An 18,644-nucleotide genomic window follows, 5' to 3' on the forward strand; every position below is an offset into this window, starting at 1 on the left:
GAGTGTTTCTTTTCTGGAGCCCCTTTGGATAAACACAAATGTTTAGTTTTGTCTGTTTTTACTTTGACCATTTCACCATTCCTGCAGTTTTCCACTGAGCTAACTTTGTAGCAGTCAAATTTCTTTCTAATTACAGAATTCTTCTTAAGGAAACACACACACGAGAGACCTTCTTTTGTCTGTTGATTGTGTGGAAAATTGGAGAGAGAATGGGGCACTCAGGGAAGGAAAAAAAATAAAAGAAAAAAGGGCATTCTTGGGCCAGGTAGATTTATTCTTTGTATTTATCATAAAAATCTAACCAAACCTTTTTGAGTGGCCTGATATTTTTATATATATTATTAGAAGAGCCACTTGGCCACCTGCACTGTGGCAATTCCACAGAAATTCCAAGTGATGGGAAGCAGGCTGGGAGCAGTTCAGTGCTGAGAGCCCATGACAAGGTTATTTTTTCAGACCAGAAATTCATCAGTGGGACGGGGAGATCTGGTGTGTTCTTAAATACATGATGTCACCAACCCTAATGTGAATAAATATGTATTTCACTGCCAGGCTTTGGGGGGAAACTGATGAATGGAAAAGGAAAATCTGGCTGAAGAGCTGGCCCTGCTCAGCCATTCCAAAGAAGTGGAATTGCTGCATTTTCTCAGTCAATCTTAATTGTTTGATCCTTGTTCCGTGCCTCTTGCTGTGTCATCTGATGAATGCCACGAATTAAATATAGCACATTCATTTAAACCACCCACAAATAGTCCTTCCTCCCCATCTCAGCCCAGCCAGCTTTAAAAAGAAGAGCTGTGTGCTTTTATTTACCACATCCTGCACCGCATGACACTTCCAAGGATGGAGCCGAGGGGAGCACACTGCAGTGCTGTTCCATGGCTGGAAATCAGATTGCAGATTAGAAAGCCCAGAGGGACCACTCTGACCAGATAAAACACTGCCCTGGAGGCCACAGGACTGCTTTAGTTGGGGCCAGTCTAGAAAGAAACATCCAGTCTTGGCATAAACACTTCCAGTGATGGATGAGCCAGAGGATGCAGAGTGGGGATCGCTCTGGTTTGGGAATTTTCAGCTTTTTGGGAAGGGCAGGAGGTCTTCCATTCCTGGCCTTGGATAGATTGATCTCTCCCTTTAAATCCTTTAAATTTAGGTGGCCAGCAGGGCTTGCTAGGCTTGCAAGTGAAAAGTGCTCCAGGGAATGTTTGCTTCCCGGATTTCTGCAATCCCCGAGGGATTGAGCTGTTCCTTGGCCTCCTCTGCGTGGGCTGGACAGAGCTCAGAGCTTTTCATCTGCAGCAGGGCTTTCCAAAACTCCTCCTGTGTCCTCACCCCTTGCACTGCCTTCCTCTCCCTGCATAAACCTGGATTTAAATCCCACCGGGTGTAGTTCTGTGTCTGCTTTTCCTCTGCTGTTATCCCTGCTCTCCTGATGGGTTTTGGGGGGCAAACCAAAAAGTTGGTCTTCTTCTTACAAAGAGGGATTGGTAATGTGGTCATTTAAGAGGAGATTGTGCCTGTGTGGTACCCTGGGAATAAAAAGACAAAGAAAATGCAATTTATGGGGAGAACCTTCAGCCTCTTGCTCCCAGCAGGCTCCTGGCACAGCCAGGGCAGAAGCTCCCTTTCCTCCCTCCTCCCCTGCACTTGGCTTGTTTTGTTTTGTTTTGTTTTGTTTTAAATCCAGAGTTAAAAAATCACCTTCAATTCTGAGCTGCTTTGACCACATTTGGAAAGTTAAATATGAAAAAAAAAATTAAAAATATTAAAAATGGAATATTTTCCCTGCTAGTGAGAGGAGTTGGAAGACATGAAGCAGTCAGGAGGGCAAACATGCTCAGTGACACTGAGGATGTGGCTGGGATCCCTGGCTGGCCCTGCAGGATCTTCCCACAGTTTCCCCAGGGACAGGCAAGTTCTTCTGCAATTCACACAACTGACTGGGAAAGAAAGAATCCAGTTTGCCTGGGGGTGAGGAACTGTGGGATTAAACCCAGACACATGGAGGGGAGGCTCTGTGCTGGGGGTAGGTGCCCTCCATGTGTTCTGCACACAGATTCTGAATTTCTGGGGTGCTTTTTACTCTCTCAGTCTCGACCCATTTTACCAGCATATAACAAATTCTTGTCATAAAGCATCATTTTCTTAAAACTTCCTTTTAAAAAAAAATTTTCCTGATGTAGCAGGTGATTCTCTGATTTACTTGGGGTAAAACTTGGGCTCTGAAGCCGTGGGCAAAACTGACTTGGGTGAGGCCAGGATGTTTTAATGGCCAGGATATTTCAAGGAAAATCACGAAATATTGCTGACATGGGATCTTCATTCTTCATGATCTGTTTGAGCCAAAGCTCAATTCAACCTCAGACCTTCAAGTCTGGTTTAAAAATCCCTTTTTAGCTTTGCAGCCAGCAGTGATTCCGTGGCACTGCAGGAGGTGTGGGCACCTTGGAGCTTCCACCAGCTGCTGCTCCAGGGATCCCATCCCAGAAAAAAGGAAGGGTGGGATGGGAGGAGAGCCCCCCATGGCCAGGCCAGGGGGTGCCTGGTGAGCTCTGCAGAGCCCATTTGTTGTGGAAGCAGCTCTGCTGTTGTGGCGCCTACTTTAATTAAGGCTCTGACAGTATTTCCATAATAAACCATCTTTTAAAAGGGTTTATTACTCAACTGTAAAATCTGCTGCAGGCTGGGACTTGGACTAGGAAAGATTCATTCTTTAAGTGTTTTCTGAACTTGGAAAGCTTTTTTTTTTTATTTTTTTTTAAAAAAGTATGACTGCAAAGAAATCTTTCTTTGATCATATAGATGAAATCTTTATTTATGAAAAGAAGAGTTTGCAGTCCTATAAACAATTGAAGTGGCTGGTGTTGACTGCATTGCTTGGGGTGTTTTTAACCATGAAATCTCCATTATGGTCACTCTAATTTGATGTGATTTGAATGCTGATGTATCTTATTGTGTGTGTGATGAAAAGTAAAAAGCCCCACTTAGGGCTGGGCCTTTAGTGCTTGGTGGATTTCAGACAGCAGAGGAGAGAATTCCTGCCTGTTCAAAACCTTCCTGGAAATCACCACAAGTGTAGGAAGGGACAGTGTGCTGATGCCAAGCAAAACTGCAACTTCTCCACGTGTTTGGGATGCACTTGTCCTGCTGTGCTCTGTTTTCAGCCAGAGGCCAGAGTCAGAGAAACATCTTCTGATGAGGGAGGTGCATTCTGTAGGAACTAACAGAGCAGAGCAGGACATGGTTTTTGGAAAGATTTTTTTTTCCCCAGATAACTGGGCAGGTTTTCTTGGTTGTGTTGTTTGTTTGTTTTTTTTTTTTTTTTTTTTTTTTTTGGTCGGTCTGGGTTTTTTCTGGTCGGTCAGGTGAGAAAATCCCTGCAGAAGGGGCTGAGCTGTAATTGATTTTCCCTTCTGAACTGCTTCTCCAGAGATTTCTGCAGGACCAGAACCCGTGCCAGGAGGATTTCAGCAGAATTCTCTGAGACACAACAGGCTTTTCCTGGTGTTTTTATTCCTCCAGAAGAAGGTTCCTCTTTTGGGGTGGCTATTTAAGTTGAAAAGCTCTGCTGTTGCTTCCTATGAATGTGATAACATTGGATATTCTGGATTGTATTTAGACATGCACAACTTGATCCAGGGAAGAGACCTAACACCCTGGGAGCCTGGACCACTCACTTCTTTTCTTCCTGTTGCCTTTGTGACAATCCTGAGTCCCACAGAATGAAGGGATTTCTTGAAAAGAAGTCATTTCCAATCCTAGTTATAGAGAAAGGGGCTGCAAGAGGTTTTTTTTTCCTCTGGCAGTTTTTGTCAGAGAGCTTTGATTGTGTGATGCAGCTATTCAAAACTAGAAATGCAGTTTTTACAGCTATCATGATAGTATTTTTCATGTGGTCACAGTGGTATCAGGTTTATTCTGCAGCATCTGGGGGATTTGGTTTGGGTTTGGTTTGTCTGGGTTTTTTTAATCCAGAGTTAAAGAGTCCCCTTAAATTCTGAGCTGCTTTGACCAGGCCTGGAAAATTAAATGTTGTATTTTCTGTGCTAGTGAGAGAAGTTGAAGGGAAGGAAAAAGTCAGAAGGCAAAGATGCTCAGTGCTCCCAGTGCTCCCAGTGCTCCCAGTGCCTCCAGTGCTCCCAGTGCTCCCAGTGCTCCCAGTGCTCCCTGTGCTCTGAATGTTCCCAGTGCTCCAGTGCTCCCAGTGTTCCCAGTGCCTCCAATACTCCCAGTGCTCCCAGTGCCCCCAGTGCTCCAATGCTTCCAGTGCTCCCAGTGTTCCCAATGCTCCCAGTGCTCCCAGTGCCCCCAGTGCTCCCAGTGTTCCCAGTGTTCCCAGTGCTCCCAGTGCCTCCAGTGCTCCCAGTGCCCCCAGTGCTCCCAGTGCTCCCAGTGTTCCCAGTGCTCCCAGTGCTCCCAGTGCCTCCAGCGCCCCCAGTGTTCCCAGTGCCCCCAGTGTTCCCAGTGCTCCCAGTGTTCCCAGTGCTCCCAGTGCTCCCAGTGCTCCCAGTGCCTCCAGTGCCCCCAGTGTTCCCAGTGCTCCCAGTGCCTCCAATGCTCCCAGTGCTCCCAGTGCTCCCAGGGCCCCCAGTGCTCCAATACTCCCAGTGCTCTCAGTGCTCTCAGTGCTCTCAGTGCTCCCAGTGCTCCCAGTGTTCCCAGTGCTCCCAGTGCTCCCAGTGCTCCCAGTGTTCCCAATGTTCCCAGTGCTCCCGGTGCTCCCAGTGCTCCCAATACTCCCTGTGCTCTGAATGGTCCCAGTGCTCCCAGGGCTCCAATGCTCCCAGTGCTCCCAGTGCCCCCAATGCCCCCAGTGCTCCAATGCCCCCAATGCTCCCAGTGCTCCCAGTGCCCCCAGTGCCCCAGTGCTCCCAGTGCCTCCTGCCCAGGCTGTCCTGCCTCCATCTGTCCATGCCTGGCTCCTGTCCTGGCTCAGCCCCTGGCCCAGCCCATCAGGGCTCTGATGTGTCTGTATTATATTACATGTATTGTACATATACATCACTGTTTGTTATATATCCACGTCAGGGATGGACCTCTGTGTTTCCTGGTCCAGGCTGGGCTGCAGAATTGCTGACAGGGGGTGAGGGAGTCACTGGGCTGCCTTAGACATTGGGAAGTTGTGTTTGGGTCTTGGCTCACATCCCGGCTGGGGAAGGAGAGAGGTTGCTCCCCCCAAGCCTGCAGGGTAAAGAACTCCTTCCTAATATCTAATCTAAACCTAATACCTACTTTTAACCTTCCCTTCTTCACTTGAGGCCATTCCTCCTTGTCCTGTCTCCATTCCCATAGGAAAAGTCCTTTCCCAGCTCTCTTGGAGCCCCTCTGGGCTGCTGATATGACAGGAGAGACTTTGCAGGGGTCTCAAAAATTGTTTAAAGTTGGGAAGATTGTTCAGTCAGTGGCTTTTCCCTGCCCTGCCCTGCCATCCCTTCCTTCCCATTCGGAGTTGAGCCTGCTCCCTCAGGTGACAGTAAATCACAGGTAGGTTCCCCTCTGGCACTTCAGCAGAGAAATTCATGCAGGGCTTGCAGAAACCCTCAAAGATGGAACCCCTGGTAGTTAACCACCTGCTCTTGAAAACTTTCCAGTTGTTGCCTCTTGAAGTATTAATCTGGGGCTGGCTGATCCTCTTAGAGGTGGGAATTCTCTGTCTGGAGAAGTGCTGAGCCTCCTTAACTATCCCATCTCCCAGACATCTTTTTTTTCCCCCCCAGCTCCTTTTTAAGGTCAGAATTTGTCATTTCAGAAATTTAAGCTCTCCTCCTGCTTGCTACTCCAGCTTGCTGCATGGAAGGTGCAGATCCTGCAGGGCTGCCCTCTCAGGCAGACTTTGTGCCATCAGCAACTTTCCACTGCCTTTTCCTTATTTGTTTGTGCACTTTTGAACCTCTTACCCCTTATCTCTGCAGGAACCCACTAAAAACACCCACTGGCAGCTCCTCACCCATTTCATAGCATCAGGGAATCACAGGGTGGTTTGGGTTGGAAGGGACCTTAAAAATCATCCCACCCCAACCCCCTGCCATGGGGCAGGGACACTTTCCACCAGACCTGCTTGCCCCAAGCCCTGTTCGAGCTGGCCTTGAACATTTCTGCATTTTTGGGTTGTCTTTCGAGTGTATTTTAGCATCTCTCAGCTCCTGCTGGGCCTGAATAATTTTTCAGGTCGGGCTGTGTGTTGTCTCAGCCTTTTCTGAACAGGTGGAAGGAGCTCTGAGCTGCCTTGGGGCTGCTGGTGGTGCTGAGCATTCACTTACAGAATACAGCAACTTTTAAAGTTATTACAGGGCCTTTGGGCTATTCTGCTTTTGCTGGGGAGATCTGCTATGGTTGTGCTGTTCAGAAGAGTAAACAAAACCCACAGAGCATCTTTGGGAGGAGGGCAGCAGCTCTCTGGGTGCTTCTTTTCAGCACTGGAAATCTTTCAAGAGACTTCCAGACCTTCAGCACCGGCCGAGGCAAACTGGAATTCTCAAACCAAGTAACCCAAAATAAAACTCCCTGCCAGCTCAGGAAGGGGAGCCATCCCATTGTTTCTTCTGAGTTCAGGGAGACAGAACATCTGGCATGGGAATGCCCAGAAGTAATCTCAGTTGTTATGGGAGCCTTCCTTCTGGGCTGCCTCTCTCTGGAAAGCTCAGCTCTGTGCTTTCCTCCTTTAGTTTGGGTTTGCCTCGATTCATCTTCCACTTGCTCTTTGAAAACTGTTCCCTAAAAGTCTGAAAGTTCTCCTTCTTTTCCTTGGACTCTTTTTGTTTGTAAATCTGTTACCTCTGCTGTATTTTCTGTTGCCTTTCCCTCCTGTCTTGTTGCCTTGTATGTAATGTTATTTTTCCTCTGTACAAACTGCCTTGGTTTTCTCATCTGCCCTTTTGCTTCTTTCCCTGCTCCTTTATCCCAGTTTTTTTCCCTTTTCTCTCCTGCCTATCCCTTTGTATCCACTTCAGATTCTTCATCTGCTGGAACACAGCAGAAATTATGGGTTTTTTTCCCCTCTCCCTTGCCCTTTTAGTTACTGAAATATGCACATAAGAATTCAAATGGGCTTCTAAAAATAGCACAGGAGGATAAAACTGTTTGTTTCAGCTCTTCAGTCTTTGCTTTATTAGAACTTCTGGCAGGAAAGGCCCAGAAAGTCTAGAACTAATTCAGCTGCAGGGAACAAAAAAAAAAAAAAAGAAAAGGAAAAAAAAACCAAACCTAGAAAGAACTATGATCACAACTTATTTGATTAAAAACCACCCAGAATGAAACAAAAGCCCCAAATTTCAGGGGTGCTCTGCCTGGGGACAGTGGCAGTGTGGCGTGTGGAATCCCAGGTGGCATTTTCTGTCCTTGATTTCTGTCTCCTGATTTCTGTGAGGAGGTTTCTTGTGTTTTTCTGGTGGCTGATGTGAAAACCCAGGGTTTGAAAAAGGAAAGGTTTGTCAGGGCCATGTTTAGAGGAGATGAGAGTCATGTAAAGGGTGAAAGATCTGATGGATGGGAATTTCTTCCTGCAGGAAATGTCATTTTCCATTGTCCAAAAGCTTCTTCTTCCCCAGCAAGAGGATTTGCTTTGTGAGACTGCTTAGGTAATTCTCAGATGAAAGTAGATGGATTTGGATTTTTTTTTTATTATTATTATCATCCTGTACACAATATTATGAATGTTAAACTTTAAATTCCATCCAAATTTGGATCTGCAGATGTTTGGGAGGTGATTATAAAGATCCCCAGCCCTGGGATGCTCCAGTGTTTTGTAGCTTTATCTCAAGATAAAGCACAATTCCTGAAATTGTGTGTCCCAGATTCTCCTGGACTAATTATTACAGTGCAGAAACCTCCTAAAAATAAACTTTCTCATTAGCTACTAGGTTTTATAACAACTTTTCCCTTCAGAAAAGTTGTGTTTTCCTCTTGAAAGAATAAACTTTAAGGCTTCATTTCCTTCCCCATAACCCCCTGAAGTACTGGTAAGGCAGCCAGGCACAAAATAAAAAGTGTTTGGGGTGAATTAAAGGCTGAGCCAGGGAGATTTTGGATGTGATTAGGCAAAAGATGATCATGAAAAAGCTTCTGGTGCCAGGTAGTGGAGTTCTGGGTGTGCACAGGCAGAGTTTTGGTGGATTGTGTGAAGCAAATATTTGTTTTCTCTGGTGATGAGGAGGGAAATGAGTGTCTTGTGCCTTATCCCCTGCTTTCTTCCCTCTAAACCTCCTGCACCTCCCCCTTGTTGTCTTGCAGCTGTTGACAAACCAAGCTCAGTTCTCTTGGCTGTGTCTTAGCAGGGTGGGAATTTACCCTCTGAAATCATTTCTGTGCCTTTGGAAGCTTGAGAGCCTCCTTGGGAGTTTAAATGACATTTAAATGGATTCAGTGTTTCAGCTCCTGATGAGATTTCTCCCAACAGCAGAAAATCACAGACTTCCTCCTAATATAATTTAGGTGTTTTTTTTTTTTTTTAATATTGCAAATATTTGTGTGTGATTAGTCAGGAATTTTCTAGCACCTCTGGCATGTCCCTGTGCCAGTGCCTTCCCTCCTTTCTCCCTGGTGACTTGGTCATCCTGATCCTTGTGCCTGTTGCCCATCCCACAGCAGCTGGAATGAGTGAGCAGTGGGATTTGACTCTTAGTGAGGTTTCTGCTCACCCCTCCAAGGGAGAGCACAGAACTTTAGCAGGTGGGGAAAAACATTCCTGCTGCAGCTCTGCCCTCCTGGGAGGCTTCAGGATTGTCACAGAATCATGAGTTGGAAGGGACCTTAAAGCTCAGCTCATCCCATGCCATGGCAGGGACACCTCCCACTGCCCCAGCCCTGTCCAGCCTGGCCTTGGGCACTGCCAGGGATCCAGGGGCAGCCCCAGCTGCTCTGGGCACCCTGTGCCAGGGCCTGCCCACCCTGCCAGGACCAATTCCTCCTTCCCAATATCCCACCCAACCCTACTTTCTCCCACTTTGAAGCCATTCCCCCTTGTCCTGGCCCTTGTAAGGAGTCTCCATCCTTTTTGCTGGCTGCTCCAAGCCCTGCAAGGCCACAGTTTGGTCACCCCAGAGCTTCTCCTCTCCATGTGAACAATCCCAGCTCTCCCAGCCTTTTATACCAAGATTGCCTTCAAACCCCTTTTCTCTCTGGGATTTGTTCTCTGCTGCATTTTTCCCCCCTTCTTTGCTTTCCTACTGCTCTGTGCTTTCCTGTGCTGGAAGCAGGATAGATTGGGCAGCTGATAAGGTATTTCCTGTCAGGAATCACCTCCACAAGGGGCTCATTCTTTGCAGATTTAATCAAAGACAACCACACTAAATTCTGGTTTTGTTTGTACCCTCATGGCTTGCATCTCTTGGAGAAGTCAGGTGTCCAGCTCACTTCAAGGTGTTGCAAATTTATTCATCAGGTTTTTCTTCAAGCACAGCACGTTGTAAACCATCAAGCACCTTTCTGATGCACCTATGAAGAGACCATAAATGTCTTACTGTTCTCTGGCATGACCAAAAAACCATTCAAGACTTGTCTTACTCCTGATTTGTTAATTTTTTTTTGTCTGAACCAGATCCAAAGGGAGCTGGCTAAATAATGGGAATCTGAACAGGAAGAGGATGGTTTAAGATTTGCCCCTGTACTTCAAGGTACTGCAAAATCCCCATCAGCCTGCACTGAGGTTCTGCTCAGGAGAGGGTGGAAATGAGCAGAGCTGGTAGAGGACCCATCTGAGGATGGTAAAACACAGAGGCAACTTCAGGCCAAACCCCTGGAAGGAGGAGGAGGAGCAGCCTGGAAGCATTTAAGCTAAATTGTGTGACAGACAGAAACTCACAGTCATTAATAATATCAAAAAAAAAAAAAAAAAAGGGGAGGCTGTTTATGATGAATTGAGAAAACAAAGCTCAATGCTGAGAATGAGCAGTGGAATAGGCATCCAGAAATTCCCTACAGATGTGCAAGGTCATTTAGGCTGCCCAGCAAGCATTTTTCTTAAATCACTGAGGCAGCAGACAGACAGACAGACAGACCCTTCAGTATTTACCACAGTCTTTCCTTACCAGTAAAAAGCCCATGGGAGCCCCAGCTGCACTGCCAGGGAGGAGGGCATGGCAGCAAAGCACTTCTTGCCTGTGCCTTCCACTTCAGCTCTGCCTTTTTGGGAGGGGGGGGATTGGTAATTGCCACAACATCAGGAGGAAGAGCATCGTGGTTCAGATTTAACAGGAGAAAAGCTGTGCCTTGGGGAGGTGGCCATGGTGCAGGTTCCTGCAGTCTGTGCATCCCCTGGAGTGCCTGCAGCTCTGCATTCCAGAGGCTCCAGAGGTGCCATCCACAGGGGAGGGGGTGGCTCAGTGGCCTGGGGCTCCTCAGCCTGCTCTGTGGTAGGAGTGTGGAGCTCTCTCCCAGCACTGCAAAGCCCAGGGAGGCTGCTTGGAGTGACTCAGAGCATTTCCAAAAGCAGGAGGTAATACTGAATGGGGGGAATGAGATGGCCTGAATGGGGGGGAAAAAATTCTGGCCTGAATGGGGGGGAAAAAAATCCCCTAAGAGTCACACTAAGGGAGTTTTTTTCAAAGTTGAATGCAGTTTCTTTGACTTTTTAGGTGCACAGCTTTACCCTGTACTCCTTCCCTCTGCATCCTCCTGGTAATGAACCAGATGCACTTTAAAAAAAAAAGAAAATATGTTAATATCTCCTCTTAAGTGGAAATTTCCAGAGGCCAGCTGAATCCTTCCTCAATAATTAATGCCTGGAAGCCTTTTCCTCCAGTTCTTATTTAAATGGAAATAGCTTTGGTGTCTGATATTGTGGAGCTGCATTGCACTGCCTGGTATTGCTTTTTACATGTGAGCTGGGGAGCAGGGAAGGGTTTCCAGGAGTCCTGCCTTTACTGGGAGCTTGTGGGAGAATCCCAGTTGCTGTGTCCCAGCCCTACAGGCCATCAGGGTCTTGCTGCAGCCCAGAAACCACAAACATCAGGCAGATCTAATTCCATTTATTTCTGTGTTTCTTCTGCCCGAGTCGCAGCACGGAGCAATAATCCAACCTTGCCTTGAAAAGCTTTTAATGCTATTTCAGCAACTGGTGGGAATATTTAAAGAAAATAAATCCTCCTGGCTTTATTATTGAGCTCAGTGCTGTGTGTACAGTAGGTGAAGAAGTTATTTGCTCAGTGTTTTATGATGGTGATTATGTAAGTAATGAGCTTTTACGTTTTTGGCACCAGAGAGTACCAGAGCTGTGTGTAGTACTTTGTAACTTGATGTAGGAAGGAAGCTTAATTTGCAAATTAATCCAGTTTCATCTTCCTGCTGTGCCCTGTCATTACAGAGGACTTAGAGGAGCTTCCTTCCTACATCAAGTTACAGAGTAACTTCTGCAAATTAATTTGCAGATTAATCCGGGGGAAATGTGACAATGAGCTTTATTTTTTATAGCCAGGCTTTTCCAAGTCTCTTACCTCGAAGGTGAGGCCTTACACCTATGTAGAGATCCCTGAATAAATCAGATTTTCTCAAGGATGTCTTTGTTTTCTGTCAGCATCAGTGCCAGCCACAGGAACTAGTGGGCTCTGTGAGAATAACAAAAGTCAAAATGTGGTTTTGTATGGAAACTGGATTTGCAGTCCTGCTAATCTGCCATGTGTATCATCCACACCTCCCTCCAAATGCTTACCAAGCAGGAACTGGAGTGTACACATGCATTTTTTTTTTTTTTTTTTTTGGGCTCTATTGACTGATTTCTCAGGGTTCTTTCCGAGTGACTCTAATTTCCAGGCATGCCCAAAATCTCCTGGAAAATTCTGGGGTTCTTAATTCCTTGCTGGAAGGAGTTACTCTGTCCTGGAGGCTGCACAGCCAAACAGCACTGGAAGGAATTTCCCAGCTGAAATGTGGGCATTTTGAGCCATGGCAGGAGTGGCTTCCTTTCCCCAGGCAGGTTGTGCTGGAACCACAGGAAGGGTTTGGGGGGTGAGAAACACTCAGTTATTGTCTTCTCCTTTAGAAATGTCAAATCCTGTTCTTCCCGGGGTGGAAGCTTAGCAGAGGGTCACATTTTCAACTGGCATTAATTTTGGATCTAAACCATGGATGCAATAACCCACAGGGAGCTGAATTTCCATGCTGTGGTGTGTGGGCATGGCACGAGCAGATTTTGGGTTGAGAGTCAGCCTCTGCCCTCACAGCTCAGCCCTCCCAGTAACCAGGCTGAAAAGTTGTTTTGTTTTCATGAATACAAGCACCAGGAAATGTGAATGTGATGTCAGCATGGGCATTAAACCCACCTGAGAGTGAGCAGGCTGGCTGAGGAGCAGTGTGGAGCTGTGTGGAATGCAGGGTAAAAATATTGGAGTTGGGGATGGAGGATAGTGGTTTGCCAAATTTAAAAATTGAATTGTCTATTCAAAGTAAGAAAAAAATATTATTGCTTTGGAGATCAGAGCTGGTTTGTTTGGTTGGTTTGTTTTTTTTTTTTGAAAAAAAGTATGAGTTGAGCATTGAAGTGTTTGGCAAAAATGCCACAGAGCTTCTCCCCTGGTTCCTCATCCCTCCTCTTTTCTTTTTTATTTTTTTAAATTTTTTTTGCCATTCCTGCAGGAGACAGGAGTGGGTGGCTCAGCCCCTGTGCCAGCTTTGGCCCCTGTTCTAGGAAAGGTGCAGTTCCATTTCTCTGTTGGTTCAAACCTTGAACTGGTGTGGTTGTGCAGGAGATGAATGGAAATGCAAGGGTTTGGTTTAATACTGAGTGAGATTCTGAGGACAAGGAGCAATGGCCATACACTTAAACACAGCAAGTTCCACCTCAACAGGAGGCAGAACTTTTTTCCATGAGCCCTGGAACAGCTGCCTGGGCAGGATGTGGAGTCTCCCTCTCTGGATTCATCCCAAGCTCACCTGGAAGTGCTCCTGTGTCACCTGCTCCAGGTGACCCTGTCTGCACTGGGTCATCTCCAGAGGTCCCTTCCAGCCCAGTTCTCCTGTGCTTCTGTGAATTCCCAATCATCTCATCAGGAGCAGCTGATGGACAGTTGTTATCCAAGCTTAGTTCTCAAAATCAGGAACTTCATAAAAAACTTTGCTGTGCTGCCTTGTTCTCCCCCAGCATCTCCTTTCCTCTTCATCATCTACATTTCTAAGTGTGCCTTTCCTTCATGTGCCACAGACTTGAGATAATGAAGCTTTGTGCCAAGGGCTGCTGTGATTTGAAGTAATTATTCAGGTCCTTTTTGTTGCACACACACACACACTGAGGTGAGCAGGATTATTCCAGCAGTGGGAAGACTGTCACAGCAATAACTGTGTTTAGTGACCATTTCAGTGCAGGATGGCTGGCTTGAACTGTTACTCTGCCTTTTTAAAAATAGAAAAAACCAACCCAACAAACTTCTGAGCTGTTTGATAAGGAGGCTGGATTAAAACTGGAGCCTTTCTCATAACCTCTGCTCCCTCCCACGCAGAGCCGCAGCGGGAACGGGCTGCGGCCAGCGCGGTGGCACAGGGCCAGTGGCACAGCCACTGCTGACCTGCAGGGCCTGTCCTTTGTCCCCACGCAGCTGGAGAGCTCGGGGCAGCAGCTCCTGCCTCTGGAGAGCAGTGGGAGAGCTCCCTGCTGGGGAAGGAGAGGTGCCCATCCCAGGAGGCTTTGGTGTGCCGAGGTCGCGATAACGCGCCAGCCTAAGTCGCCTCCTGAGCAGGGCTGTGACAATAAACTGTCCCTGCAGATGTCATCTGAGCTGCTGGGTGAATCTCTGGAGATCCCTCAGCTCGATACCTGAGCTGAAAATATCTTTGTAGCCGTTGAACCACAGTTTCCCTTGCAGCTTTCAGAGCAGAGGTGGTCACTGGGCACTCGCGATGCCCTGTCACCAGCAGAGTCTGGCTGGTGCAAGGGGGTTTGCTGCAAGTAAAACCTTCAGCAAAGCAGGCTGAGGAAGCCACAGAACCTTTTGGGGCATGGGGTCAGTGGTGGGGTTATGGAGGGCATGGCTGTGAGAGGGGCAGGTGGTCACTGAAATCAAGGGGGAGAAGAAATGAAGAAGGTGGAGGAAGCTGCAGGGTGGCTGGGCAGTGACAAAGTCACAGAGCTCAAGCCAGGGATTCTATTCCCTGGCTATTCCCATCAAAATGGAATTATTAGAAACAGAAGTTTAGGGTGAAAGAAGTTCAGATGAAAAAGAGCCATCTTCTCCTGAAGTGAAAAGTCCAGCATCCTCATCTTTTGCAGTTTTAATAGCACTTTCATTCCTTCAAAGGACTGCCAAAGGGGTTTTTCTTTCCTTACTGCTTTGGTGGCTGGTCATGTCTGTTAGCTCTAGATTCAGTCACCTTGGCAATACCTTAATGAGTGATGTTGAGCATTCTAGGCAGTAGCTGTTGTGCACTAAAGCAGAAGATAGTTCTGGCTGCTTGTTACCCTTTTTTTGGAGCTGCTGATTGTCAGGATGCAAAATCCCCTCTGCCACTCAGCAAGGCTGGCTGGTGAAACAAAGTGAGGGTTTTCCCTCTCATCCCTGGAAACCTTTAAAGCAGGATCTTGGTTTCTTTGCCCAAGTTTGCCCTCACACCCTTGGGGTTGTTCAAGAGCTGGCTCCAGGTGTGCCAGCTGAGCTCTGATGTCATGTGGTGACTCCATGGGGACACGAGTCCCCACGAGCTCTGAGCAGCACTGAATTAGCAAGAGTGAAACTTTGCCATTGCCACCAGCTGGTGGTGAGGCATGCAGCTGTGCACTCCTGCAGTGCCTCTCTGCAGAGAGAGGGCAGGGATGGATGGGATTTTGGGGATTAGGAATTGTTCCTGGCAGGGTGGGCAGGCCCTGGCACAGCTGGGGCTGCCCCTGGATCCCTGGCAGTGCCCAAGGCCAGGCTGGATGGAGCTTGGAGCAGCCTGGGATGGTGGAAGGTGTCCCTGCCCGTGGCAGAGATGATTTTTAAGGTCCCTTCCAACCCAAACCAGTCTGTGATTCCATGATGTTGCAACCTCCTCCTGCACTTTCTGGCAGACAGAGTGAAAAGCCCAGGGTGAAACCTTGATCACCCCAGTCAGCTGCAGGCTGTTGGAGCAGCTGGGTTTATTTTTGCCTCCCTGGCTCTGTGTGGGAGGCTGGGCTCCCTCCTGCATGGCATGGTGCCCGTGCTCCCAGCCTGCCAGCTCCAGCCTTGGCTCTCCTCTGTCCTGCTGGCCCTGATGGCATCTCTGGGTCCTCTCCTTCCCACAACACCAGTGAGGCAGAGAGGTGACATTAAAGCCCTGGAACGGCAGATGAAAGGCCCTGGCTGTATTTATTGAGTGTTACAGATAAGTAATCCACTCTGCTGTCAGTGTCTGCAGAAACAGCAAATAAAGTATACATGGCCCTTGCTTTGATGTGATGAAATCTCCAGAGGACACTCACTTCAGTGGTGCTCACAGTGCAGCTGGAGCTGAGTCTTGCAGTGGAAAATACAAGATTTTCATGTCTTCATGCATTGCTTTAAAAATATCACTATGGCTGTATGCTGGGCAATTCTGTGTTCTGAAAGCTTGGCTTGTTTTGTTGTTGTTTTTTTTTTTTTCCAAAATGTTATTAAAATCATCTTAACCGTTTTTGTTGGAAGGGGAAAAATTAATAGTTATTTTGTGGTTTCATACCCAGCCTTAAAACAACAGTCTGGTTTTCATTTGAACCAATGAAAGTATGGAAATTCAAAATGAAGGTTCTCTCCATGTCCTTAGATCAACTTGTTGGCCTTGCTGAAATGCATAATGGATGGAGCAGGGGAAAAAACCTCAATCCTACAACTCTTAGCTTTGTTTTTGCACATAGCTCAGCTTTTTTTTGTTGCTGGATTTCAAATTTGACGTCACTTTCTTGCCTGTCTTCTCAAGCTATAAAAACTTCCTCCATGTGCAGCTGCTTAGAACCCAGTGAACCACAGACTTTTTTTTTTTTGAAGGACCTAAGCAGTAGTGAAGGAAATTAGTTGGCAAACACACATCAGCAATTGAATTAATTGCACTTTCGAATTTTGGGCTGTAAATCTGACTGTTGGGGATGATGGGTTTTAGTCAGTTCTGGTTTATGGGCTGCTCAGAAAGAGACCAGAGGTGCAGCTGGGGCACAGAAAACCCCTGCCAGCCCCAGGGGAGCAGCCCTGGGATGGGGTGCTGGGGGATCCCCGTCCCCAGGGATGCCCTGACGTGGCCCCAGTGACCTGGGACAGCTGCCCTGAGCCTGGCCAGGGCTCCAGGGCCCTCCTGCTTCCAGCCTGCACGTGCCCTCCCAGCTCTGGCTTAGCCTGGGACAGGGCAGGGCTGGGTCTGGAGGAACCTTTTTGCACAGAAAGGGATGCTCAGGCCTTGGCAGGGGCTGCCCAGGGAGCTTTGGAGGTGTCCCAGGAAGGGCTGGAGGTGGCACTCAGTGGCCTGGGCTGGGGACAAGGTGGTCACTGGGCACTGCTGGGACTCCATGGGCTGATTCCCACCCTGAGGAGCAGGGAAGCTCAGCTCCATCGTGGGGAATTTGGATTAGGTCTTGTTTATGTTCCTTTCCCCAAGGGAAAAGGAGTAGCCAGAGCAACCTGGACAAAGGGGAGTGCTCTAGATGGGATGTTACAACTTCACATTTGCTTGTTTATGGGACTTTCCTGCTCTTTTGGAGCACAGCAAGGATGTGCAATGCAGTGTGGTTGTTGGTGGTGGCACTAAGAAGGTGCTGATGGACATCTGGGAGCACAGCTGGGCACAGCTCCTACCTGAGAGGGGACAGGGGGATCTGTCCCCTGGGCTGGGCTTCATGTGTTCAGCAGCAGCTCTGTGCCCTGGCTGGGCTCCTGTGGTCTGCCAGGAGCTGGGACAAGCCCCAGGGAAATCTCTGCTGCTGCTTGGAGGAGAGCCCTGGGATGCTCCTGGGTGCTGGCACCACGTTAAGCTCACGGGAACTCAGGCCAGGGAACACTTCCAGCAGGGAGGGATGTGTGAGGTCCTCTCCTGCTGGCATCCTTCCCTCCAGGGCAGCCCTCCAGCCTGCCCCACAGCCCTGCTCAATCCCTGCCTTCCCCTCCAAGCCATGAAATCCATCCCCCTGAATGTGGATCCCACATCCCTGTCCTGAGGGCTGCAAGAGCTGCAGGGAAGCTGTGGCAGAGGATGGAGGTGACAGCCTGCAGGAGACAGTCCTGCCAGAGCCTGGGTCAGCCTTTGAAGAGCACAGAAATTTGGGATGGAATCCAGAGCCCTGCCAGGGGCGTGCCAGGCTGCTCTGGGCCTTTGGCACCCAGGCTGTTCCTTTCTCCATGCAACACCAGCTGAGCTGTTGTCTCTGCCTGTGCTGCTCCAGCTCACAGAAGCCTTGGACATCCCTCCAGTCACAGGAAGGGAGACATGGGACTGAACTCCACAATTAGCCAAGCTGGTGGATTTCCCTGTGGCATGAAATTAAACAGTATTTGAATGCTCACCGTGGGGCTAATGCTACTTTGTGCAGCTTTTTATGAAGATCACGAAACTGCAGCCAAAAAGCAGATCTTGCTGTAATTAGAAGATAGAAGAGTTAATCATAGGGAGGAATTAGGATTCATACTTGCTCTGAAATTTTCTAAACCGCTTTAAAATTCCTTCAGCTGAAGGAGCTGAACTCCACTATGATCCTTTTGTAGGCTGAAGCGTGGTTTTCTTCATTCATTTGAATTGCAGCACAGAAGTCACAGGGCTCTTCTCCCCAGAGGTTCAAGAGGCTCTGGGTTCATTTTGTTGATATGTGAACTCATTTTGGTGCTTGTCGAGCCTCATGACCATTTACTCGATGTCCTTGAGGCAACCCAAGCATTTTATTGCTATTTATTCACCCTTTGAGACGGGATTTGAAACAAAAAGTCACCAAAATCATTGAGGTTTCAAGTTAGGAGGGAGAGCTGGGAGAGGAACCCCCAGCAGCTGGGGGCGGGTGGTGTGTGAAGGACACACTCCACATAATACACCATTGAAACTTCATGAAGAGGTGTCCCAGATTAAAAAAAAAAAAAAAAATACTACAAAGCACTAGGCTTAATATTAAATTCTTAGTTTTAGCAGTCTGGTCATTTTCAGGAAGGAATAATCAGCTTAACCACAGCATTCCCATATTTAATGTTCTGAGCGGAGAGGGATTGTCCGATTTCCTTTTCCCTTTATTTATTTTTTTTTTTTCCCCCCCCCTCTTTTCACAGTAATTAATGAAAGTCAAAAGCAGCAACTGGAATCTGTGAGCTACTCATCCCGCTACGCCCTGGGACTGTTTTATGAGGCTGGCACAGGGATTGGTGTCCCCTGGGCTGCTCGCTACGTCGCCGACAATCCCTGCGTGCGCTTCATCTCCATCGATAACAAGAAGCGCAATATAGGTCAGTGCTCCCATTATTCCCCTCAAACACAGCCACAGAGGAGGGTGCAGAGCATGAGAAATGCTCTTTAATTGAGTGTTGCTGTTGTGAACAGAGCGAGGGTTTCTCTCCAGTGTTGAACTCCCGGCCGCGGCGGATGGCGTTTCGTGTCGCGTTCGGTCTGTAATGAAGCACACAAAAAAAATGAGAGCAGGCCAGCCCTCAGAAAATCAGCCCCCAGCACATGGTTTATGTTACTGCCTTCATCAGACCAGTGTCAGGGGATTGGAGCCATCAAAATGTTGCTGTTCCAAGAAAGAGCTGGGGCTCCTTTGT

General features: G+C 47.9%; 1 protein-coding gene across 5 annotated transcripts in view; it reads left to right on the forward strand.

Annotated features, from left to right (window-relative positions):
• The window catches only part of RNLS (renalase, FAD dependent amine oxidase), a 54,288-nt gene that overhangs the window by 23,661 nt on the left and 11,983 nt on the right, over positions 1 to 18,644 (forward strand). For 4 of the 5 annotated variants that reach the window (XM_059851063.1, XM_059851067.1, XM_059851065.1 and 1 more), the window contains one exon: positions 18,156 to 18,329. The exons of the other annotated variant lie outside the window; for it this stretch is intronic. In XM_059851063.1, the coding sequence (XP_059707046.1) occupies positions 18,156 to 18,329 (174 nt within the window). The remainder of the gene's footprint in view (positions 1 to 18,155; positions 18,330 to 18,644) is intronic. 5 annotated transcript variants of the gene reach the window in all.

Source organism: Haemorhous mexicanus, chromosome 7 (genome assembly GCF_027477595.1).
Source record: "Haemorhous mexicanus isolate bHaeMex1 chromosome 7, bHaeMex1.pri, whole genome shotgun sequence".
Lineage (NCBI taxonomy): Eukaryota > Metazoa > Chordata > Aves > Passeriformes > Fringillidae > Haemorhous > Haemorhous mexicanus.